The sequence below is a fragment of the Phoenix dactylifera genome, chromosome 8, assembly GCF_051530095.1.
Source record: "Phoenix dactylifera cultivar Ajwa chromosome 8, Ajwa_hap1_PhDact_Kaust_v1.1, whole genome shotgun sequence".
Lineage (NCBI taxonomy): Eukaryota > Viridiplantae > Streptophyta > Magnoliopsida > Arecales > Arecaceae > Phoenix > Phoenix dactylifera.
The window spans coordinates 32,833,815-32,859,646 of record NC_143197.1 but is presented as its reverse complement, the minus strand read 5'-3'; the positions used below and the strand labels follow the sequence as shown (position 1 = coordinate 32,859,646).

Sequence of the window (25,832 nt, the reverse complement as noted above, 5' to 3'; positions counted from 1 at the left end):
GTCTTTGTCATATAAGACGCTCATAGGTAAAGTATTGCCCTAACAAAATATCTAGTCCTGACTGAATTTTCTACGTCTTTGTCATATAAGACGCTCATAGGTAAAGGATTGCCCTAACGAAATATCTAGTACTGGCTGAATTTTCTACTTTTTTGACATTTAAGACGCTCGTAGGTAAAGGATAGCCCTCCTCTGTACATATCCCTAATCTCTCTAAATCTTGGTGAACATGAGATTTCAACTCAAATTTCTGCTATAACCCTTAGGAGATTTAGCTCAAATCCCTGCTGTAGCCCTCAAAAGATTTTACCAGCTTGGAAGACTCTGTCTAAACTTTGGAAAGGGAAAGATGAAAAAGAAAAAACCGAGAGAGGAGAAGAAGAAGATGAAGCCACAGCCAGCGATTCGGAGAATGTAATTGAAAAATAAAAACAAATCATCAAAGGCCATGTGCTCTTTCACTGACTTGTGGAATAAGAAAAAAAAATACACAAAAGCAGCAATGATACTGAGCAGGCCCCATAGCTCCCATCGAGGCAGCATAACTGAACCGGGACGGCTGAGAGAATACACCTTGCGTATAAGCCCTAGAGTAGAATGATCTCCCCTTCAAAGAAACCACCTTCAGCCATCTACACAAGAATTCCCTCTCGGCAAGCTGCAGTTGTGTACACTGCTAGTCATGCAACAAGGTGTCACGATCCAGGGGCCATAAATTATGAAACTTTGGCTAGAAGAGTCGATTAATAGATCCGCTCTGAGAGCGATGTTTGCTGATATGGCACCAAAAAATCATCAGACCCGATGCTCTAACAAGCATTTTACAGAGCACTGGAAACCCAAATTGTAAAATGCTCCAGCTATTATTCATATGGGAAAAAGGTAAAACACTTTTTTGGTTGAATGGACATCGGATATTCATTTTGGCTAAAATATGTTGCTTGCGATATTAATCAAGCATCACTGTACGCATCTCCATAAAGGTAAATCGGGGCAAGCCAGCTCATATCTGGTTTAATTATTCAAATTTTGATGCTTTGGTCCTTGATTTCACCTCATGATACGGAGCATTTACGCAGTCCTCCAGGAGTCTCACAAGATGGAACATTTATTTAGTCCTAAAGCAGTGAAGAATCGTCTACCAACCGGCCATAGGCGGCCAAGCAATCCTATCTGATCAGCTTCATGAACACACTCTGCTTTATCTGGAACTGAATTCCCACTCAAATTACTTTCTCCTTCTGCGTCTGCTGCCTCATCATTATGTTCTATCTCACCTGAATTTTTTCCATCTCCCATATCCTTTCCGACTTCAGCAATTTCCCCTGGCTTCTTATCAAATAGTCCTTTGAACTGTTTCCTAGACTTCTTCTCAAATTCCTGGATTTAAAAACATACTTGTAAGATTAACTTACTTAAACGTAAAGATGATTGCTTATCTAGTTGCCGCTTCTCACCTGCTCCTTTTGCTTTAGTTTGAGGAGGGCAGCGGTAGCATCAGGTTCCGAAGATTTGTCCACTTTCATCATCTTAAGACAATAAAAAGTTGCATATTTGAAAGAATTAGACTACAATATGCTAAGCAAGTAAAAAGCTAGGGTTTAAAATTTTAAAAAAAAAGGAAATAAGGATCAAAACGAACCATTTCAAAATCTTTCTTTGCCTCATTGAAATCTCCACCTAACATGTAGGCCATGCCACGGCGATATAAACCTTTGATATGTGCAGGGTTTGCATCTAAAACCTGCCCTCCAAAAAGGAACACAAAAGCTCCTATTATAATTCCGTACTATGATTTTTTTGAACAAAATGATCACAATTTGAACCACCAGTCACAAGACCATTGATGATGGACATACTCACCAACATATGAACTCGGAATAAAACAGAACATGGAAGTTACACAAGTTAATGCCCAAATAAATGAACAAATGCAATAATGGAAAGAATATGTACATGAAGAACAAAAGGAGAGAATCAACAGACATCAAACCAGCTTAAAGTCCAAGAATTAGCATCAACAAAACCAGTATACCACAATCACAGATTTCTAGTGCCAAACATAAAAGGCACACACCAGCATAATCATCAAAGCTTTTAATGTCAACAGTAGATTTATCAAGGTTTAATGTCAAGTATAGATTCTCTCTTACATCATATTATGACTCGACGGTTGAAATCACAAGTACATACAGAAAATGATGAAACGTGCCTGCATTGGCCGACATGAATCCTGATCCAACAACTCTCCTAGAGTTCAGCCTTAGCTTCAGAAGAGATGATCCTAACCCTACTCCTATTAAGGAATACTATAGATCTAACCACAATAAACTTTATCGGCACCAGTTGTACCTGACTTTTCCTCTTTTTGATATAAAAATGGGCAAAACCATTGTAAATTTCATTCAGCTAAATTAAGGGTACATCAACAGATAAACAGAATTCTTTTAGACATGTTCCCAGTAATTAAAAAACATTTCTAAGTCAATTCCCATGGAAATCTTCTTGCTCAGGTGTTGTTCATATTATCTAACTAGGATATGCGCTGTAATTAAGATGTACTGTACCTTATTGCATGCCTCAATTGATTTTATGTATTCACCCATTTTCTGGTAGCAGGCGGCCACATTTAAATGTAACGAATTCTGCAAGGATAAAGAAGAGAAAAATATGCTCAAAACACATCAGAAAGAAATGATGCTATATAGTTCAACAGTTTCTAATAAGCCTATGCCAGATTATTTAGAAGATTGCTGCATTCAGTTGATAATCAGATAGTTTAGCTGATTGAAGCCCAACTAGGATAAAGTATTACTTCCACTCAGCCATTCTATCATGTTAGATAATAAAGAAGAATCTTGCATAGATATACAGGGACCATCTTACTCTCGAATTCAAAAAGATTTTTCCTTCTTCGTCATCTTGTGGATTTACATGATTATATTCTCGAAGCACCTGTAATAAATAAAAGAATCTATCATCAAGTGAAAAATTAAAAAGAAAAACACCAAACTTGTCAGGATAAATTAGTAATATTAGAATATTACAGTATGCTGTTATCTAGAAAAAGAGGTCTGCATAAGAAACTTGTCAACCAGAACAGCTTGAAGTGAATAATGCCTAGGCCCCAGGGTCAAAATTCTAAAAATAGAACAGTTCTTATTTCTACATATTGGCACAATTCAGAATTTTTCCCTTGAGATCATAATGGCAGAAGCGCGTTGAAGAGGTATCTTCTTTTTATTTGGGTTAGGCATTATGTCCATGGCTTGAATTACTTTGGTAATTGATGTTGTCAGGTGCCCACACAAGAAAATAATCAGTACATTAGAAGGGGGAAAAGGCTATTTGTGAAGATAAAATGTGTGTTTCCCTCAAAAAAATACAATATGCGTATCTGTATCCCTAACAGCAAGAAAGATGCACCACATTTCATTAAATAGGTCCCAGAATAATCAGGAAGCATTCCTTGCACAACTCTTACCAAGTCAGCAGTATACAGGGGAATGGATGAACCATGAACCACGAAAGGGAATAAATGTTCACAGCCATGGAGAGATTACAATTGCAATATTCTTCTGGACCACTTACTTTACCTTTAGCCTCAAACCTGAATAAAGCACTAAATTTCCCTAAACTGCTCAAACTTCTCCAAGCTGAATCTTCTCAAACCCAACATCTTCCTTCAATAAATCTTCATCCCATCTTGCTCTCCAGCAACAACAATCATGCATTCTCCCTGTAATAAAATCTAGCCTATCCAATGTTTGATTGTTGGTGATGCAATGGCTGTTTGAAGTTCCTACAGTTATATCTCCAATCAAAAAAATTTGCTTGAAATGGTGAAAACACTTCAAATTCACACCCACTTTAAGAGAACTTACATCTCACCAAGATCCAGAACAAGTTTCTATCAAAATCACCATAAAAAGATCTTCTCAAATTATTTTTCACTATTTCCAAGATCTTTCATGAACTTAAAAGAGTGTTGTGAAAGCAAAGCAAACACAAATAAGGCCAAGCTACTATTTGATAGCCAAATTTAATCCTAACATTTTTTATAAGCACTGTGTTACACTTCCTCTGGTTAATAACAATTCTACCTTTTAAGGAAATATAGGGTAAATGTGAATAAAAGATGGAAACTCGGAAACAAGATGGCATAGTCAATGATGCAAATATTACATGCATTGATGCATCAAATAATTTGGTAAGCAGTGAAGATTTTAAACCTCATCACAATCAGTCAGTGAAATTTCTCTATCTGTTATACAACTCTCCATGACTGTTTCCTCTGAATTGAGTTTTAAAGCAGTGTACTAGGCACAGTGATGCAGGTCTAATTCATGTGTCAAGTGGTTTGAAGCAGCTGGCTGTTCCGAAATGTTTCTGTTTGTTGTTTACTTTCCTACATCTTTCCGTTGTTAGACTACAACTTGTCTTGACAAAGATGTCATGCACTGGTTATGCTTTTAATTCCTTGAAAAAAAAACTTGAAGAACTAGCTCAAAACATGATTTCATTTGGGAGTCACTTAATTTATCTTTATATTTCTTCATGTTTCTTGTTTAGAATTTCCACCTCTATTTCAACAAGTTCACCATGATTTGTACCAAAATAAGTGAATTTAAGAACAATTATGTAAGTGTAACATCTGTGAAAGAATTTCTACCTTATCATACTTTGCCTTTGCAAGTTCAAACTTTCCTTCTTTGAATAGTCTGTTGCCCTGAAAGAAAAGAACATACTTCAGAGTCATCATTCCTTGAATTAAAAACTAAGTTACAATTATCACTACTTTGATTGATGGGATTTATTTTCACGTCATACACATAATTATGGAGTAGAATATTCCATAGTCAAATGTAAGACAAATCACAAACATAAAACCAGATAAGCCAATAGTTTTAAGGAAAACATTGATATGCTATAGTAACATGGGATGCCTAAGGCCCTTTTTGGATGGTGGTAGTAGTTATCCATGGATAACTAGTATTTAGAGGGTGCTTCTGTTCAGAGAGAACCAATAATAATGAGATTGGAGTTAACAGGGCACTCTGGTGATTGGTAATCCTGGTTTTCAAATGATAACATAAATCACATATGAAACACATTATACTACTCTTAAAAAGCAAGAATAGTTTTTCTTTCATTTCAAAATTATTACAAATATCAATTGACTCAGCGTTTGGATTATTGGAGTTATCGTATGCTTAGTTTAGGGTTTACCTTTTTAACCATAGGCATTCTTTGTGGAGCAGTATGGGCTAATGAAGCATGGGGATCTTAAACTACAACAACGAAGCTCCATTGACCTTTCTCCCAAACCATACTTTGTCTCTCAGATATTCTCCCACCTTCAGATAATATCCGTTGAATAGGTATTCAGAAACATCCAAACAGGCCCTAAATGTACAGTAGCCTCACACGGTTCAAAATCAGAGCAAACCAGATAACAGACACTCCTAGAAATAGCACATTACTGAGCTATGAACTACCATCTCTACTATTATAAACAAACTGCCCGAGGCACCTCTCTCTGAGGCTCATGAGGTCTTGAGCTAACCAGCAGTTTCTATGGAGATGCTCTTTTTGACACCCCCCTTAGTTCATTTCTATGTTAAGGGAAAGAAACAATAGCAGTGCACAAGCTGAGTAGGAGTGTATTTATCACAATCCATAAATAATAGGAAAAAAACATAGCGGATCAAAGTCATCCATGCCTCCTTACATGTATCCTGCATGCCTACTACCATGCAAATACCTTTGTTTGTTTTTGTTCTTTTCTTTTCTTTTCTTTTCTTTTTCCTTTTTTTTTTTTGTGGGGGGAGGGGGGGGGGGGGGGGGGGGGGTCTCAGGCAGCTAGTTTATTCATACTGACATTTTGCTTTTAAAATGTTCCTAGAATTTTAACAAGGCAGCATACTTCAGCATACTTAAACAATATACATATTTGCCAAGATACTAACCCTTTCAGTTCTTTGTAGCTACTGGCTCAAATGTGGAAGGATAAAAAACTTGATCGACCCGTAAGAAACATAAAATAGAACCAAAAAGAACCATTGTAGTTTAGTTCCATACCGTGGTTTTTATTTTTTCTACTTCTTCCATTATTTCTTGGAAGGTTAGCCCAGTCCAGTCCTGCAAAAAGAACTAGTTAGTGCATGTGTAAAGGAGGTTATATAAACAAGAATTTCAAGATAAAAAGGTGTACAATTAATCTATCAAGTAAATGTGATATACTGACAAACTTAATGTAATAATAACTTCTCATGCTTATTAACTTGTTTAACACGTCATGTGAAATAATCTAAGTTGTCATCTTCAGATTCAGAAAAGATATGGAAAAAATTTAAAAAAACGTCAGCAACACGCATTATCAATTTTTGAAACTTATTAGTATTTCTTAGTTGTTTTTGCAATTTCGTTCCATTAGCCTTTTTACATGTCACAAAAGCCTTTACAAGTCCAGTACATTATGCTCAAACCTCACAAGAAATTCAAGCTAGGGCAAGAATGCAGTCGATGTAATCAAAAAAATAATATTACGCTCTCCAAATATTCAAATAAACCTTTGGAATTTTCCAGTATGTACAAACAAAACAACAAATGAAACTTTCTCAACATTAAAGCAGTAAAGAATCAGGTTTCTGATAGGTTAAAAAGCAAGGCCTGCCTATTTTCTGTGAAATTGACAAACCACGAGATGATCAAAGCACATATTAGAGGTTCTAAGCAATTTAGAACAATCAATTCAAAATTCACAAGAATCCCCTTTTTTTTTAGCAAAACAGAGGGAAGGACCACAATACATAAGAGTTCCAGATGTTTGGAGCACTTAAGAAGCTTCATTACCTTAGGCGTTTCAAAGCCAAGTAGCTCAATTTCCCACTGAACATAAGCTCCTTCAGGAACACTAGAAGGCCTGTTCATGAAATCTCATTGGTATTTTCAAGTGTTTTGTTCAGAAACCAAGATAGCCAATTGGTTTAGAAAATTGACCTTGTAAACTTATCATATGCATAATCTGGAGGGCAAGTAACAAGCGAGATCTCTTCAGGAAGCATTAAACGAACACACATTTCAAATCCCTCGGGCACCTAAAATCAGTTGGAAATGAAAGTACATTACAGCAAAACAAAGTTGAACTAATAAACAGAATAGCCATCAATGAAAGCATCTGAAAACCTAAAGATATAGTGCTATTTTTTGAGGGGAAGAGATCGGTAACCTGTTTTCTAATCTAGTTGCATCTCAAACTCAAATCCTGAAAACGCAACATTAAGCTTATCTCATAAAGCTAGGGTTCAGAGATATAATACTTACAAGCCCTTCTCCGGAACTGAATACCAAAGGCTCGCCATCATTATCCACTCTTGTATCATAAAACACTGTCTTCTCTTCATTAAGAAGCATTCCCTTGTAATGCACCCTTAGTAAGCTATCATGAAGAGGACAATCCATGGGAAATTCACCTAATTGTTTCAAGAATATAGTTAAGTACTTAGACAAGTACCAGAGAAAGTAAAAACATATCCAAAGATGCCTATATGCTACAACATGATACTGTTGATCAGTATGATAACATCAATATACATCATTCTAGATTTAAGTGAAAAATAATTGCCATCTGAACTAGGATCTCATAACTTATGGATTAAGCATTAGCTACATACATTGTGTAATTCTATATCTGATGTGGAAAAGATAAAACAAAACTGCAGGATAACCATGATCAACTAAAAGCACTAATAACTTCACTAATGAATAGATATTTTTGGCAACGATGTTGTAAACCACATGCTGGTGTATCAACTAGAGGTGAACATGCTATAGAGAAGCAAATGCAACAAGAAGCAGTCCTATAGAAACATGCAAGTCATTAGATAAGAGAAAGAATCACTTAGATGGTCCTCTAATAGATTTCACAGAAGAGCATATTAAAATCTGTGTTACTTAGACAGGTCATCAGTAACGGATATGTTTTACTTCAAGGACTGGTTTGAATCTCATGCATGTGGATCAGCATGGGTTATTGTAGTTGAAAAAAAAAGGGGAAGAATATATATGCTACTTTAAATGGGATTCAAACCACAGTCCTCTGCTAGGAAGCAGCTAAATCTATGACCCTATCAACAATAATATACCAGGAAATAAAGTTGTAGTATCATGTCATCAAGTTCATCCTAACATCAAGCAATTGTACAAGTTTGGGCATGGAAAGCATAACATTTTTGGGCTAATAACCAGTCTATGATTCAGACAACTTGCAATCTAACGTTCAATATATAGACATGGTAAAGAGATATGGAGTTTGCAACTAACATCTTACAGCTGCATAATGCAAAACTCATATAAGAATCATGTTGCAAAGTTACAACCTCGTCCATCAACAATGCGGCGCTTTATAAGTCGGCCATCACCAAGCATGTCTCTCACCTGGTAGTCTTAAATATAAAATATTAGAAGAAAAATCTTTTGAAAATGATGACACCAAAAAGATCAACCGCCAGAGAATATTTATAAGTAACAAAAAAGATGACAAAAGCATGTAAGTTACACATGCAGATACCTAAATGAAATAATTATTAAAAACAAATCAGTAAAACCCATTAATTGGACTGCACAGGTATTTTGAAACTTGAGAGAAATCATGTGATATCTGAAAAATCAGCTACATGTTAAAATCAAAAGGATAAAAATCCTACTTGTAAAAGAAATTTTCTTTCAGAGAAACTATAATTTGACAGAAAATGATGAACAGCTACAATAAAAAGCTGTTCAGGTTCACAACAAGGACCAAGTACCTGAATAAAGTGGACAAGCTCAATTTCAAATTGGACCTCTTCAAGACCTTCTATGTTTGGCATTAGAGGAGAGTGTGTCAAGTAGTTAATGCCAACAAAAATTACTGCCTTTTCTCCACGTGCCATTGTTCCAATCCCCATCTCAAGCCCTTTAGGTACCTACACTAAAAAAAGAAAAATCAACAAAAATCATATCCAAAATTCAACATGTAAAGGGTAACATCGTTAAAATGCAATTAGACAACATTTCCCTAGGGGATGTCAACGGGTTGGGCTAGGCCGAGCGATCTGACAACCTGGCCAGAAAAAAAAAAGGCCCAGGCTGAGAAATTTAGTCCAATTCAGGTCCCTTTTTGAAAAGTTGAAATTTTCTAGGCTGAGCTGAGGCTCAGATATCAGGTTAGAAATGAATAGGAGCCCAACTTGGGCCAAGTCTGGCTCAAAAACTACCCGGAGTCAGGTCGGGCTTGGGCCTAGGACCCTCAGGCCAGGACAGGCTCAGGCTTGAGCTTTCAAGTTCAGGCTAGAATCAGACCTAGGCCTGACCCTGCCCATGAATGTCCCTACTTTGCACCCAATAAAAAAAATCACAATAACATTCTGTAAGCTGTGTATTTGGATTTCTAAATCAGTCCAGCACAGCTTGTCATCAAGTTTAGCTAGAGGAATTGTAAACACAAGCAAGCTAAGATAGTCAAATACCACTTCCACTTTCAAAAGCATCTCATCCAGCTCAGCCATGTCAAATACAGTTCCGGCACCCAGTAATTAGCTGCCTATAAGACTGGTAACTATCGATCCTAAATCATCGCACTCTATCCTACCATCCCTTTAGATGAAGGAAACAAGAATTTAACTACAGGGATGAGTGGTTTACCAACCTCAGATTTACCAAAAGTAAAGAAATATGGCTCTGGTGTAGATGGCAGAATCAATTTCCCACCAATTGTCTTTGCAATAACCCTGAAAATAAACAATGTATTATGTCTAAAAGGAATCTTTAAGCCAAAGATATTCCAAGATTTAGAAGTCTTAGCTTTCATAATTAAACTTACAAAATCCAAATTCATAGCAAATATGAAGGTTCTGTAAGATAACAAACATATCATGAGGATCATGAATCTATGGGAGCATCCTGCATTGCCATTCTTTACAGCCTATACAATTCTAGCATTCGCCCTATTTAGTTAATTTCTGATAGCCAAAATTGACCATCGCACCCATTGACAAGTGCCAAAACCTGATCTGTTGATCAACACATTGTAACCGGTAATCACACTGTTTGGCTTTTCCGCTTCTATCTGAAGAATGCCAGAAGTTTGCGTTGGTAGCTATACAGGTATGTGTATAACTTTTCAATGCATAACTATAATTGTAATCATATAATTATATATATTACTTTTCAATGCACCTTATTTAATGCTATAACTATATAATTATATATAACTATATCATATTGTTATGGGGGAATTGAGCCGCCATGCCCCACGTGATCGGCACGCGTATCCAGGAAAGCTACAGCTGCCCTATGATCCAGCACCCCGACCCCGAGTCGGACCTCCTCGGCTCCGCAGCCCGACCCCGGGTCGGCTGCCCTATGATCCAGCACTCCGACCCCGAGTCGGACCTCCTCGGCTCCGCAGACCGACCCCGGGTCGGCTGCCCTATGATCCAGCACTCCGACCCCGAGTCGGACCTCCTCGGCTTCGCAGCCCGACCCCGGGTCGGCTGCCCTATGATCCAGCATTCCGACCCCGAGTCGGAGATCTTTTGATAACGACAGGCTATTCTCCAGAGGCACGCCGCGGCCTCCTGCTCCACTACTCCCTGCAACGGCTGTACCCGATGCTGCCCACGATCTCCTGTATCAACCGTACAAAGCGGAGCCCCACTACGCCCTGCCATGACCGTACCCAGCGCTGCTCCACGACGCCCCGTAACGGCCATGTCAGTGGCCATTCTATCGTGCCCCACGACGACAAACCCCCCTGAGAGACCTCCCAGCCAGGTATATATGCGGCTGGGGGGAGAAGGGGGGGGGTAAGCAATACCTCCCAGAGCACTCTCTCCCACTTGTGATTATCATCTCTCCTCCTCCAATCTCCTCTGACTTGACCGTCGGAGGGCCATCACCACCCTGGTGGTGGTGCAAGGCTTGTTTGCAGGTTCCTTGGCGGAAGGTGGAGCGCAACCAGCACCAACCAAGACAACTCAGGCGGAACCCCGTTCACACCGTCGTGTCAATCGTTCTCGGTTTGGACCACCAGCAACAGTTGGCGCTAGAGGAAGGGACGAATCTCAGAACGATCGTAATGGCACGGCGAGGTGGTCGCGGAGCTTCCAATGCTTCCGGTCGCGGAGCCTCTCGCGCCTCTGGCCGGGAGGCTGCTGCGTCCCCAACACACTCTCAGCAGCATTCCACCGCTTCTCCTCCCATTCAGACGGTCGAACCTGCTCAGTTCGACCAGCTAGCCCAGCAGGTTCGCACCCTCGCGGAGGCAGTGCAGAATCTGCAGGGTGTGATCTCTCGAGTGCCGCAGCGGGCTCAGGAGCCGCTGCTCCCCGAGCACTCGCCTCTTCCTCACAACCCGCGCTCCTTCCTCTCCCATGGAGAGGAGCGCCGGCGCGGGGAGGATTCTCGAGTGCGGTCCATTCTGCCAGGACCTTCTCATCGGAGCTGCGCGGGGTACGAGAGGCGGACCCGGGCGCGTTCTCAGACACCCCAGTCCTCGAGGGGCCCGCACTCCAGTCGGTCCCCCTCGCGCCGCTCCTTGTCTCCCACCCACCGGTCGCGCTCCCTGGACCGGCGGGTGGACGATCTCCACAGACAGCTCCAGGTCCTGAAGGGCCACTCCAAAGATCCCTTCGCCGACTTGGAAATCTCCTCCCAGCCGGCGCTTGCCTCAAGGATCCTGCGAACCCTAAACCCGCCGGGGTTCAAAATGCCGGCGATCGAACCCTACGACGGGGCGGCGGACCCACGGGACCACGTGGAGAGTTTCAGGACTCTTATGCTCCTCCATGGAGCATCGGATCCTCTCCTCTGCAAGGCCTTCCCGGCGACCCTCCGCGGCCCGGCAAGGGCGTGGTTCGCCGGCCTGGAGGCTAATTCCATCCAGTCCTTCCACCAGTTCACCCGTCTCTTCATCAGCCATTTCGCCGTCAGTAGCCGGCGAAGACTGGTCTCCGACTCCCTCTTCGATGTCCGGCAGAACGAGGGAGAGAGCCTGCGGGATTATCTCACCCGCTTCAACAAGGCAACACTGGAGGTCCGGAATTGAGCCAGGAGGTGGCTCTCTCAGCCCTGAAGCGAGGCTTCCGGAAGGGCAGACTCACCTTCTCCCTGGACAAACGCCTGCCGCGGAGCTTCCCGGAGCTGTTGTCTCGGGCAAACCAGTATGCAGACGCCGAGGAGGCAGCCTCCCACCGGAACAAGGAGGCCGCCGAGGCCCCTCTAAAGCCCGGGAAGAAAAGGCGAAAAGAGGCACCCCAGAGGAGGAGCCCGACGCCTCAACGCCGGCGCAGAAGCCCGTCACCAGCAAGGAACCACGGCGCCACACGCCCTCGTTCTCCGCACCGACGCTTCAACCGGTACACCCCACTCCTGGCCCCCCGGGCCCAGATCCTCATGGAGGTCAAGGGGCGGGAGGACCTCCCGGTCCCGAGGCAGATGAAGAAGATCCCTGGGAGGAAGCCTTCTCGGGCGTACTGTGAGTACCACCGAGACCACGGCCACGATACCGAAGACTGCTTCCAGCTTCGGGACGAGATCGAGGCTCTCATTCGCCGAGGGCGTCTCGGTCGATATGTAAACGACCGACGTCCCCCCGCAGACCCGCGTCCAGCCGACCCGGCCCCTCAGGAGCCTCGGGAGCAGAATCGACCCGTTGCGGGAGTGATCCACACCATCACTGGGGGCTGCTCTCGGCCCGTGAGGAACGCAGGGGGCTCGGCGGAAGTATCAGGAGTGGCCGTCGCGAAGAGGCAGCGGGTCGGAAATGTAATCACTTTTTGTGATGAAGATGTAAAGGGGGTTCAGACTCCCCACGATGACGCCATGGTGATCTCTCTCACTATGGCGGACTATGATGTAAGGCGTGTTCTTGTGGATAGTGGAAGCTCAGCTGATATTTTGTATTACGAGGCCTTCCAAAAGATGGGCTTTTTCCGACAATTGTTGCACAAAACATCCACCCCCCTCATAGGATTCACTGGAGACGCTATCTCGGCCGAAGGTGTCATCGAGCTGCCTGTGACTGCGGGCATTGCACCCGCAGAAGCCACGGTGCGGCTCGGGTTCTTGGTCGTCCGTGTCCCCTCGGCCTACAACGCTATCCTCGGACGACCCGGACTGAACGCCCTTCGCGCGGTGGTTTCTACCTACCATTTGCTCATGCGGTTCCCCACAGCGGCCGGGATTGGAGAGGTCCGAGGTGACCAGCCGACCGCACGGCAGTGTTTCCTAGCAACTCTCAAAGGGAAGAAGCCCATAGAGGCCCTAAGCGTCGAGTCACTTGACGCCAGAGACGAAGTGGCCTTGCGGCACGGGGAGCCGGCCGAGGGCGTAATCGAAGTTCCCCTCGAAGAAGGCCGCCCGGACCGCACGGTCCGGGTCGGTGCCAACCTCGACTTGGAAGCTCGGCTCCGGTTAGTGGAATTCCTCCGAGCCAATGCAGATGTGTTTGCCTGGTCGGCGGCCGATGTACCTGGGATCGACCCGGAGGTCGTTTCTCACGCCCTCAACGTCGACCCGACCCACCGACCAGTAAAGCAAAAGAAGAGACACTGTGCCCCGGATCGGATCCGGGTGGTCGACCAGGAGGTAGACAAACTCTTGGAGGCAGGTTTCATAAGAGAGGTGAGCTACCCCGAGTGGCTGGCAAACGTCGTACTTGTCCGGAAGGCGAGCGGGAAGTGGAGGATGTGCGTCGACTACACCGACCTGAACAAGGCGTGCCCCAAGGATAGCTTTCCGCTTCCACGGATAGACCAACTGGTCGACGCGACTTCCGGATATCAGCTACTGTCTTTTATGGACGCCTTCTCCGGCTACAACCAAATAATGATGGCTCCACAGGACGAGGAGAAAACTGCCTTCATAACAGACCGGGGGCTGTACTGTTACAAGGTAATGCCCTTCGGTCTGAAGAACGCTGGCGCCACTTACCAGCGCCTCGTCAATAAAATCTTCAAGGAGCAGATCGGCCGGAATATGGAGGTGTACGTGGACGATATGCTGGTAAAAAGCCGCCATGCAGACCAGCACATTGCAGATCTGGAGGAGACTTTCACCACCTTGCGAAAGTTTCGCATGAAGCTAAACCCAGCGAAGTGCGCTTTTGGTGCTTCGGCCGGGAGGTTCCTCGGTTTCATTGTCAACCAGCGGGGGATCGAGGCCAACCCGGACAAGATCAAAGCCATCCAAGATATGTCCCCTCCGACCAAAGTGAAGGAGGTTCAGGAGCTCGCTGGAAGGGTCGCCGCGCTCGGACGATTTGTGGCAAAGTCGGCCGAACGCTGCCAACCATTCTTCAAGGTGTTGAAGCGCCCAAAAGACTTCCTCTGGACGGCCGAATGTCATGCGGCGTTCGACCAGCTCAAGGAGTACATGGCGTCTCCTCCCCTGCTGTCCAAGCCGCAAGAGGGGGAGATGCTCTACCTTTACCTGGCGGTCTCCCCAACCGCAGTCAGCGCAGTACTGGTTCGGGAAGAGGCAAGACTTCAGAAGCCTGTATACTACATCAGCCGAGTCCTCCGGGATGCCGAGACGCGGTACACGAAGGCTGAGAAGATCGCCTTCGCGCTGCTGACTGCGACCAGGAGGCTTCGCCCCTATTTCCAGGCTCATTCTGTCACCCTTTTGACCGATCAACCACTGCGGCAGATTCTCAGCAATCCAGAGAATGCGGGACGGCTGGTGAAGTGGGCAGTAGAACTTGGTGAGTTCGACATCCGCTACCAGCCCCGACCAGCCATCAAGGCCCAGGTGCTCGCGGACTTTCTCGCTGAGTGCACTGTGCAGGAGGCGGAACCTAAGCCGCCGGAGACACCCAGCCTCGATCTCCCGATCTGGACGCTCCACATTGACGGGTCGTCGAACCCTGAAGGTGGAGGGGCTGGGCTGGTCCTCACCAATCCCGATGGAGTGATAGCCGAGTATGCCTTGAGGTTCGGATTTCCAGTGACCAACAATGAGGCGGAGTACGAGGCCCTAGTCGCGGGACTCAAACTCGCCAAGGAGCTCGGCATCCGGCGTCTGAAAGTCTTCACCGACTCCCAGCTGGTGGTCGGGCAGGTTCGAGGAGAGTTCGAGGCGCGGAGCCCGACCATGCAGAGCTACGTCCGGAAGGTGCAAACACTCATTCCCGACCTCGGCAGTGTTGACATTCAGCAGGTCCCGAGGAGCGAAAATGCCAGGGCCGACAGGTTGTCCCGTCTAGTGGACGCAGACGCGCACAACTTGTCGAGGGCAATCTACCTGGAGACCCTGGATGCCCCGAGCATTGACGGGGCTGGAGCGGTGATGGCAATTGATCCGGAGCCGTCTTGGATGGACCCGCTCGTCGCCTACCTCGCCGAAGGAATCCTCCCTGAAGACGAAGATCAGGCCCGGCGGCTTGTAAAGAAGTCCGCCCACTACGTACTTTATGAAGGGAGGCTGTATCGGACCTCGTTTACCGCCCCCCTCTTAAGGTGCCTCCGCCCCGCGGAAGCGGCCTACGCCCTCGGCGAAGTCCACGAAGGCATCTGCGGATCGCACTTGGGGGCTAGGTCCTTGGCGCATAAGATCATGAGGCAAGGCTACTATTGGCCGACCTTGTTGGAGGACTCGAAGGACCACGTGCGGAAATGCGACGCCTGCCAGCGCCTAGATCCAGTTGGAAGCCCTAGATGGCCGAGAAATTCCAAGGGGCTGGAATTCCGCTAACCTGCGGATGTATTACCAGTAGAACAACAAGGCCAGAAAGACAATTTAAAAAGGACGATCCGGGTGACGTATACCCCTAGGTCCACGTGTCTCCGCTCGCGCCCAGGCCGCATCCTCCTCGAAGAACCCGCGTATCGCGGCCGCTCAACTAACACTCCTCACCAGCAGCAACTGGCGATCCGACTTCCCAGGTAACGCATTAATTAGCGTTTAATACCCTTCTCGTGTTCCCCCCAGGCAACGCTTGGAGGAGAGGAGAAACACGGTCGCGGCTGGGCACAGAGAAACCCCGATGGGCGGCGAGCGACAAGTGGCCGACCAACGAGTGGAATGTCCCGAGGCTCGGCCCTCGGATGCCTGGCCTAGCGCCGGAAGAATTTCCTGAGGCCTAACCCTCGGATGCCTGGCTTAGCGCCGGAAGAATTTCCTGAGGACTAACCCTCGGATGCCTGGCTTAGCGCCGGAAGAATTTCCTGAGGCCTAACCCTCGGATGCCTGGCCTAGCGCCGGAAGAATTTCCTGAGGACTAACCCTCGGATGCCTGGCTTAGCGCCGGAAGAGTTTCCTGAGGACTAACCCTCGGATGCCTGGCCTAGCGCCGGAAGAGTTTCCTGAGGCCTAACCCTCGGATGCCTGGCCTAGCGCCGGAAGAATTTCCTGAGGCCTAACCCTCGGATGCCTGGCTCAGCGCCGGAAGAGTTTCCTGAGGCCTAACCCTCGGATGCCTGGCTCAGCGCCGGAAGAGTTTCCTGAGGCCTAACCCTCGGATGCCTGGCTTAGCGCCGGAAGAATTTCCTGAGGCCTAACCCTCGGATGCCTGGCTTAGCGCCGGAAGAGTTTCCTGAGGCCTAACCCTCGGATGCCTGGCTTAGCGCCGGAAGAATTTCCTGAGGCCTAACCCTCGGATGCCTGGCCTAGCGCCGGAAGAATTTCCTGAGGCCTAACCCTCGGATGCCTGGCCTAGCGCCGGAAGAATTTCCTGAGGCCTAACCCTCGGATGCCTGGCCTAGCGCCGGAAGAATTTCCTGAGGCCTAACCCTCGGATGCCTGGCCTAGCGCCGGAAGAATTTCCTGAGGCCTAACCCTCGGATGCCTGGCCTAGCGCCGGAAGAATTTCCTGAGGCCTAACCCTCGGATGCCTGGCCTAGCGCCGGAAGAATTTCCTGAGGACTAACCCTCGGATGCCTGGCCTAGCGCCGGAAGAATTTCCTGAGGCCTAACCCTCGGATGCCTGGCCTAGCGCCGGAAGAATTTCCTGAGGCCTAACCCTCGGATGCCTGGCCTAGCGCCGGAAGAGTTTCCTGAGGACTAACCCTCGGATGCCTGGCTCAGCGCCGGAAGAATTTCCTGAGGCCTAACCCTCGGATGCCTGGCTTAGCGCCGGAAGAGTTTCCTGAGGCCTAACCCTCGGATGCCTGGCCTAGCGCCGGAAGAGTTTCCTGAGGCCTAACCCTCGGATGCCTGGCTCAGCGCCGGAAGAGTTTCCTGAGGCCTAACCCTCGGATGCCTGGCTTAGCGCCGGAAGAATTTCCTGAGGCCTAACCCTCGGATGCCTGGCTTAGCGCCGGAAGAATTTCCTGAGGCCTAACCCTCGGATGCCTGGCTTAGCGCCGGAAGAGTTTCCTGAGGTTTAACCCTCGGATGCCTGGCTTAGCGCCGGAAGAATTTCCTGAGGCCTAACCCTCGGATGCCTGGCTTAGCGCCGGAAGAATTTCCTGAGGCCTAACCCTCGGATGCCTGGCCTAGCGCCGGAAGAATTTCCTGAGGCCTAACCCTCGGATGCCTGGCTTAGCGCCGGAAGAATTTCCTGAGGACTAACCCTCGGATGCCTAGCTTAGCGCCGGAAGAATTTCCTGAGGCCTAACCCTCGGATGCCTGGCCTAGCGCCGGAAGAATTTCCTGAGGCCTAACCCTCGGATGCCTGGCTTAGCGCCGGAAGAATTTCCTGAGGACTAACCCTCGGATGCCTGGCCTAGCGCCGGAAGAGTTTCCTGAGGCCAAACCCTCGGATGCCTGGCTCAGCGCCGGAAGAGTTTCCTGAGGCCTAACCCTCGGATGCCTGGCTTAGCGCCGGAAGAATTTCCTGAGGCCTAACCCTCGGATGCCTGGCTTAGCGCCGGAAGAATTTCCTGAGGCCTAACTCTCGGATGCCTGGCTTAGCGCCGGAAGAGTTTTCTGAGGTTTAACCCTCGGATGCCTGGCCTAGCGCCGGAAGAACTTCGGGAATCAAAAGTCAGCAAGAAGCAACCGCCATACGCCATAAAGAAGGCGGGAAGCTTGAAGCGCGCGCGCCTCTCCGAAGGATGGCGGCAATCTCGAAACATCACTCCCTTCACCTGTTCCCCTTCTGGTTCCAGGCTCGGAAGTGGGGGGCTACTGTTATGGGGGAATTGAGCCGCCATGCCCCACGTGATCGGCACGCGTATCCAGGAAAGCTACAGCTGCCCTATGATCCAGCACCCCGACCCCGAGTCGGACCTCCTCGGCTCCGCAGCCCGACCCCGGGTCGGCTGCCCTATGATCCAGCACTCCGACCCCGAGTCGGACCTCCTCGGCTCCGCAGCCCGACCCCGGGTCGGCTGCCCTATGATCCAGCACTCCGACCCCGAGTCGGACCTCCTCGGCTTCGCAGCCCGACCCCGGGTCGGCTGCCCTATGATCCAGCATTCCGACCCCGAGTCGGAGATCTTTTGATAACGACAGGCTATTCTCCAGAGGCACGCCGCGGCCTCCTGCTCCACTACTCCCTGCAACGGCTGTACCCGATGCTGCCCACGATCTCCTGTATCAACCGTACAAAGCGGAGCCCCACTACGCCCTGCCATGACCGTACCCAGCGCTGCTCCACGACGCCCCGTAACGGCCATGTCAGTGGCCATTCTATCGTGCCCCACGACGACAAACCCCCCTGAGAGACCTCCCAGCCAGGTATATATGCGGCTGGGGGGAGAAGGGGGGGTAAGCAATACCTCCCAGAGCACTCTCTCCCACTTGTGATTATCATCTCTCCTCCTCCAATCTCCTCTGACTTGACCGTCGGAGGGCCATCACCACCCTGGTGGTGGTGCAAGGCTTGTTTGCAGGTTCCTTGGCGGAAGGTGGAGCGCAACCAGCACCAACCAAGACAACTCAGGCGGAACCCCGTTCACACCGTCGTGTCAATCGTTCTCGGTTTGGACCACCAGCAACACATATAGTTACATGTATAATATATATATATAAAAGATATATACATATTGGTATTAAATAATTATATATATAATTATTTATTACTAATATATATATATATATATAACTTTTCAATGCACCTTATTTAATGCTACAACCCTACCTATATGTATAAATACACACATACGCGTGCGTATGCGCACCCATGCCCACACCCGCACGCACATGCACGCACGCACACAAACACACAAACTAAGAAGGAATCTGCTAAGTTTTTTCTTTAAATTTACGTTTATTCAATTTATGTAAATTAGCATAAAACAGTAATGTTGATTTTAGTCTTCATATCAGCATTAATGTGAAATAACTCAAACATAAAAGCTCTTCTGCATCATTTTTGCATGAAATTTGCATTTCGTCATATCAAGACACCATCCATTTACAACTTAGCCTGTTCAACACACACACACAGACACACACACACAGAGACGAGTAAGTTTTTTCTTTTAATTTATATTATTCAATTTATGTAAATTAGCATAAAACTATGTTGACTTTAGTCTTCATATCAGCATTAATCTGATATACTAAAGCATAAAACCTCTTCTGCTTCATTTTTGCCTGAAATTTGCATTTTGTCATATCAAGACAGCATCCATTTACAACTTAGCCTGTTCAACGGGAAAATTTGATAATTCTCAAAATGCACTGTCTATAGACAGATCCTCCTCGAAGATTTTGAAACAACTTAGCAGGTAAAACGGAAGCATTTTGGTCAATATATTATGTTAAAGAGAAAAAATATTATCAGCGAACTATCTTTCTTAGCCTTAAAACAGGGGAAGATATTCAAGGAAACAACTAGGGCTGAAAACTGACTGGTTATGGATCGGATATTAGTATATCTATATTTGTATCCATATTTTTCAGCGAATATGAATATGGATCCATATAGTTGATGGATATCATAATTAGTATCCATATCGTTCTTAACGGATAAAAATACTGATTGGATATTAACTATATCTATATTTGTTCTACACGAATATGAATACAAGTCAGATATTAGTTGTATCCATATTTTCTCTATTCACGTACAAAAATAAGTTGAATATTAGATATAAATCTGATTTTGTGCAGATTTCCATAATGAAAACCAACATAAATGACATAGTCATACAGAATGCATACAGAATCCAGTGTCAAGATCGCACATGATGCATAGCTAACTAGGTAAGAGTCTAAATTATAGTTATTAAACTCGCACAAATACTGACCCAGACAAGAGCTGAGTTCATTGATCCAATTGGACTTGTATTAAAAATATATTAAAAATTAATTTTTAAAATAAAAATATGCAATATAAAAAATATCAAGAATTATCTACTTTATAAAGAACTTGTAAAAAAATTATGTCTAGATGTAAGAATATGTTATATGTATCGATATTTTTAGATATTTTAAACAACAAAGATTTGAAATGATCATAAGGGAAATATTGAAATATTTCATTTTTCACCATAGTGAAAAGGATTGATTTTTTATAAAAAGAATAAATACATAACATACAGAAAATGTTATTTTTATAATGTGAACAAGATTTAAAGAAGTATAATAAAATTTCAATACAAAGCAACAATGAATGTTGTCTAAGTGGCTAGTTGGTTGGTGCCTAACTCGACAATGGTTTATTTCCTCATATAGCAGTATTTTAGGTAATTTTTTCCCAGATGTCTGAATCCAGATCCGAAAATTTTTCAAAGTCTGCATCTGATTCCATATCCAAATTCACGACTGGGTATCCGAATCTAGATCCGGATCTGATCGGACGGACTTAAACATTCCTATCCGAATCCGAATATGGAAACGGATGCACTTGGATAATATTCGACTCATTTTCAACCTTTGAAACAACAGATAGCTTTGGCAAGGTAGCCATCATTAATGGGAGAAATTTGCAGTTAAACATTACAGCTACAATATGGAGGCCAAAACTGGTGGTACAATGAGTGGTGGCATCAATACAACATCAGGTGACAGCAGGGCCATTGCAAGTATGACTCCTCAACAAGGACAACTTGGTCAATGAGCATTCCAAATAGGAAGCCCTTAACTAGAAGTTTGAAAAGCCAGCTAGTTTGCACAACAAGCATTTGCTCATCTGTTACTACATAGTGCTCTTAATAATATGTATGTTATTTTTAAGTTCTATGTTCACTATTACAATTGAGCCAGTGCTTGATACCAACACTGAATGCTGACTAGTAATCATAACTTGTTTGCCAAAAATAATCAATTTAACAACAATATGGACTGCTTATGCATTCAAAGACCTAATAATTGCAGGCCCTGGTGGAGCCAGCCACAATTATAGTAGGCCAAAGGAAAACATGCCATGTATGCATCATAAAGATAATTCACGTTAAATTTAAAGCATTCACCAGATAAGTTGTAAAAATTTAGCCTATGCACAAAGAAAAGACATTCACCTAGCTGTCACTTCATATGGTTCTCTTGGAGATTCCCATCCTTGTCCTTCATCAATTATCTGACCACAAACAGAAAGATGGTAACATGTGATGTAACCAAAACAAAAGATCAAGCAAATGCATTATGGTCATGTTTTTGGCAATATTGATCTGCATAGTCTTGTCAAGTAAGGCATATATTGGACCTGTGGATACCGGGAAAATTACACCTAACAAATGAATAGACACAATGCATGTAAATTTAGTACCTTCTTCAAGACTCCCAAATCCTCACTGATAACCTACAAAGAGAAGAAAAGTGATCTTTTGAGTTTCTTAAAGAAAAAGAAAGATGCTAGCAAGTCGCTGGCTTCAAGAAACTCAGATACAATCAATAAAATAACCACAAAAACAATGTGCCAGGAATCCATGATTTGCTCAAAGTGACTCGAGTGGAAAGAGAGATATGGACCAAGTTCAGAAAGATTAAAATAATGGAACAAATGCAAGCAAAATACTCTGAAAAAAAATGCCACTGAAAATGAAGATGTTCTTTAAGAGATATATGAAGTCATTTATATTGGTATTAAAAGAGCAATGTTATGTATAAATATATGTAGTGGTAAAAACTGACAAACAAGTGAAAATTGCTTATGAAAAGAAATGGAATACACCTGCATTAAATCTCGCGAATCTTGAGAGAATTACAAATAAAAAGAAAATTTCCATTTAACCAGATCCCAAATCATTATTACCTTGATTTTGAAGAAATCTAGCATCTCAATCTCAAAATGAAGTTCATCATCTTTAGGGAAGGCCTCTGGAGCTGGAACTGGACAATCATCCTCAGCATAGTGTAACTCAGGTTTCATCTTGAACTGAAAATAAAGACTATTGGAGTGAAAAGGAAAAGAAAAATTTCGACCAGAAAGAATGACAGCACATCCTAAACATTTGCAAATAAAATTTCACTTTATGAGGACAACTTGTTGTTTAGTTATTAATAGCAGAATGATTCAATTGTTATATGAAGCCTCTGCATCAAGTAACATGCAGGATAAACTACAATCAAACCTTTGTTCTTGAATAAACTAAGCAAAATACAAGATTTGGGAACAATTAATTTGTTGAGATGCGTGTGCCAAATAAATAAGAATTTGTGAAATTACCATAATCTGAACTAATACTTACTCTCAAAGTCTTGATCCTATCTCCACCATGTAAACACACACTTGCTTCGTGACAGCTGCCCATCGGGCCATTACAACACACCAGGTAAAGCTCTTGCTTTCCTTAGATGATTTAATAGAAGTGTTATATTTAAACAAGTTATGTTGCTTAGGACATATTACAAGAGTAGAAAATGAATACTTCATCAATCTTCAAAATGGAAGACCCAAAGAGTCACAAAGAAATTACTTAATATAGTACAGCTTATGTATGGCACTTACCAAAATTCATTTTTTATAGAGAAACAACTTAATCATTAAAGACTACGATGTTATCCTTGATTACACCTTTGCAACCCACATAAGCAGTTATGCTTCACATACATTTACGAAATAGTTTAGACAGCTTAAAGAAAAATACCATTGCCACTTCGCCCTTCAGCATAGTGGGAATGCCTTCAGAAAGTCCTAGAATCATCTTGCTCTTCCCCAGGATATGTCTGATAGGACTGCCCTTACCTATTACATCAAATAGTTAGCCAAAGAAATCTGTCATTACCCTTTTCTAGGAAAAAGAAGATACGCATCAAATGCTAGAGGCAAGGACTGTATGTTATGTAATAAAAAAAAAATGTAACACTCTCTGCAAAAGCATTCTAAAGAAAAATCATGCTCGATGTGTCAACATGTTGTATAAATGTCAATAATCTCGAAATTTTACCTGCATTGAGTGGCGGTCAAAAATCATAGGCACTACTATTTGTGTAGTGTGTGTGTGTGTTACTGAGAATCAACAGAGGTAAACATGCGTTTAGAGGCCTAAAAATCATTTCCATACTTTATTATTAATAAGTCCTCATTAAGGTAAATATAGAATAATTTATAAACAAACATATGTAAGCACGCATTGAATGGCTCAAAGTTATTTTAGCTATAATATTAATGGGTCTTCGCCAAAGTAGGTACAGAAACAAAGGCATAGCAACAAACACCAGGATTTGTTTCTCAAGGGTGAGCATCAAAATCTTATTGCACAAAAATGATTTTGTCTTTTTACAAATTTCTGATGAAATGTATCTTCATCATGACAACACTAACCAAAAACTACATCATTTGCCACCAGATGTCTAGTCTAAGCAAGGCAGATCCAGATTTCATAAGTCAAGTAATTGGTTAATGTGTTATTGTGCCTGAAGATTAACAACATTAAGCATGTCAAATAGGTTCAATACAAATAATTTGGATACTGCTTCTAAATATGCACCAAAAAAATCAAGAAACAGGATGTATTTAACAAGATTATTAAAAAGAAAAAGAGTGTCAGCTCTTTTTCAAGTCAAAATTTGTGTAAGAAATAGAAGGTTCCACATTGGAAGATGATGACCAAGCATTCAAATACTCTTTCTCATTAAGCTTGGAGCGACTTAAGGCATAGTGCAAATTAAAATATAAACACACTTTTTTTGAGGAAAGCAAGATGAAAGAAATACTTCAATAGAAGATGGACTACATACTTTACATTAACTCCTTTGTAAATGGAGGAGTTAACGATTATAAAATCAATAAAAGAGAATTCAAATTAAAGATCCAAACCTTTGAAGATGAAAAAATGCTTAGAAACCAAAATTTATATATTTTTAACATTCTATAATCTAGGTATCAAATCAGTACAAAAATAAATGGTATCAGTTACACTTGTGTGGTACATACATGATAGGAGACATAAATTGAAAATCCAAGATCACGGTCTATGCATGGTAGACTTAAAGTCACTAATGTTTTGATGATTAGAATATGATAAAATACAGTATCATGCTACTGAAATTATCCATTTTGACACCTACTTGATGATTATGTTAGAGACAACCAAAATATCTGAATTTTGATTTCTAGATATTTTTTCTAGCATAAATCATGTTCAACAGTCTGGATCTCGAATTTAGATATTCTACCATTAATTCCGAAACATTAAGTCCTTTCAAGGAGTTCATATAAAGTGTGCAGTCCAACTCTTTCAATATTATGATTATATGAGACTCAGTGACATAAATGCAAGCTTACCCCCATGTTCTGATCTTGTAGAGTTAATGATAACACCATCTAATGTTCGAATAGTGCAATGGTATATGACCTGCATAAAAAATCAAGAGGTATGTCTAAGCATTTTGTTAAGTCGACTTAGAGAAGGCAAAACATTAGCCAATTATGATGAAGTCATACGAAAAGCACGTCCAGACAACCTATAACAGCCACATAATTATTATTATTATTATTGTTATGCTTATGATATTGTAAACGGCAATGTAAGAGGTCACAAGGTGAAGCGATAAACTTTGCAAACAAGCTCTACCGAGTAAAATATAAATAAACAAACAACTGAAGCAGAAAATGTGAACTGTCCGCTGGAAAACAAAGATCAAAGCATAATTTCATCATTATCTAAGATCAAAGCAGACTGGTTCTCAAGAAGATCAATAAAATTATATTGCGTAAACGCATTATTGTAGTAACAAGTGGATAAGAATTAGATTCTACCCGATCTCCATCTTCAGGCTTCGCTGAACCCTCTCCCGATCTGATAATTGCTTTCATCAAACTTCCAGGAGTAATTTTCTTTCTCCTAAAGAGCAGAAGCGAGTGGCAATCAGTTACTTCAAGAATTTGACGCTCATAAATGAAAATTGTTGCTTCACGACAACCATAACAAAAAAGATTTCCGGCTGCTACGTAAATAGAAAAGCCGAGCTCCAAAGAAATTGAACAGCAGCTTCCCTTTAAAAATTCAAAAAAAAGAAACAAAACAATGGATAACCATATTTTCTTGAAAACAACGCGAGAAATACTGAGCGATCAAGTCCCGTAAGCAAACAGCCCCAATCTTTCTACCAAGAAATAAATTCGGATCCCAAGAAACGTGGCTGGGCCTATCGTATGTAACAAGAACTGGAAGAAGATGAACACAAGCTCCATTAAGTCTACAGTTTCGAGGATGTAGCATGGGAGGGTGTACCTCTTCTCAGCTTCCTCGGATTTCTTCTTCTTTGGTACGAATTCTCGCTGATCCTCGGCTTCGTCCACGGCCATGTCGCCTCTTTCTCTGGCGAAATTTCGACCAGAAATCCCAAATTCTCAAGAACGAAGGTAGCAGTTGAAAACCCTAGTCCTTTCAGTCGTCCGGTCCCCGAAGACCTCTCCCCGACGGCGATTCCAATGGGTCGGTATTCTTGAATCTCGATGAACGGTACAAATTTAGGGAAACCGCGGTGGGGCCTTGGTGGGACGTTTGGAATGC

At 43.7% G+C, this 25,832-nt stretch overlaps 1 protein-coding gene across 2 annotated transcripts; it reads right to left on the bottom strand.

The window, feature by feature from the left end:
- Positions 1–386: 386 nt before the first annotated feature.
- On the bottom strand, positions 387–25,791 carry PAS1 (FKBP-type peptidyl-prolyl cis-trans isomerase family protein). Of its 2 annotated transcripts, XM_039125090.3 has the most exons (20): positions 25,551–25,791; positions 25,076–25,160; positions 24,602–24,671; positions 22,962–23,059; positions 22,127–22,249; positions 21,641–21,673; positions 21,393–21,451; positions 9,689–9,770; positions 8,808–8,966; positions 8,382–8,439; positions 7,327–7,475; positions 7,003–7,100; positions 6,856–6,925; positions 6,082–6,141; positions 4,673–4,729; positions 2,887–2,955; positions 2,568–2,645; positions 1,643–1,744; positions 1,458–1,529; positions 387–1,380 (listed from the first exon to the last, which is right to left on the bottom strand). In XM_039125090.3, the coding sequence occupies exons 1-20, from the start codon at positions 25,622–25,624 to the stop codon at positions 1,093–1,095; spliced, it is 1,884 nt and encodes a 627-aa protein (XP_038981018.3). In that variant the 5' UTR covers positions 25,625–25,791; the 3' UTR covers positions 387–1,092. The 2 variants fall into 2 exon arrangements, with proteins under 2 accessions (XP_038981018.3, XP_088559849.2); XM_088703723.2 differs by lacking the exon at positions 24,602–24,671 and having other exon boundaries at positions 25,551–25,764.
- Positions 25,792–25,832: the final 41 nt, after the last annotated feature.

Excerpts from the sequence above, each read along its gene's own strand:
- PAS1 (XM_039125090.3), bottom strand. The coding sequence starts at position 25,624 with ATGGCCGTGGACGAAGCCGAGGATCAGCGAGAATTCGTACCAAAGAAG. Across the intron at positions 2,956-4,672 it reads CAAAGGCAAAGTATGATAAG|GTGCTTCGAGAATATAATCA; the intron begins GTAGAAATTCTT and ends TATTTATTACAG. Across the intron at positions 1,745-2,567 it reads CAATTGAGGCATGCAATAAG|GTTTTAGATGCAAACCCTGC; the intron begins GTACAGTACATC and ends TTTGGAGGGCAG.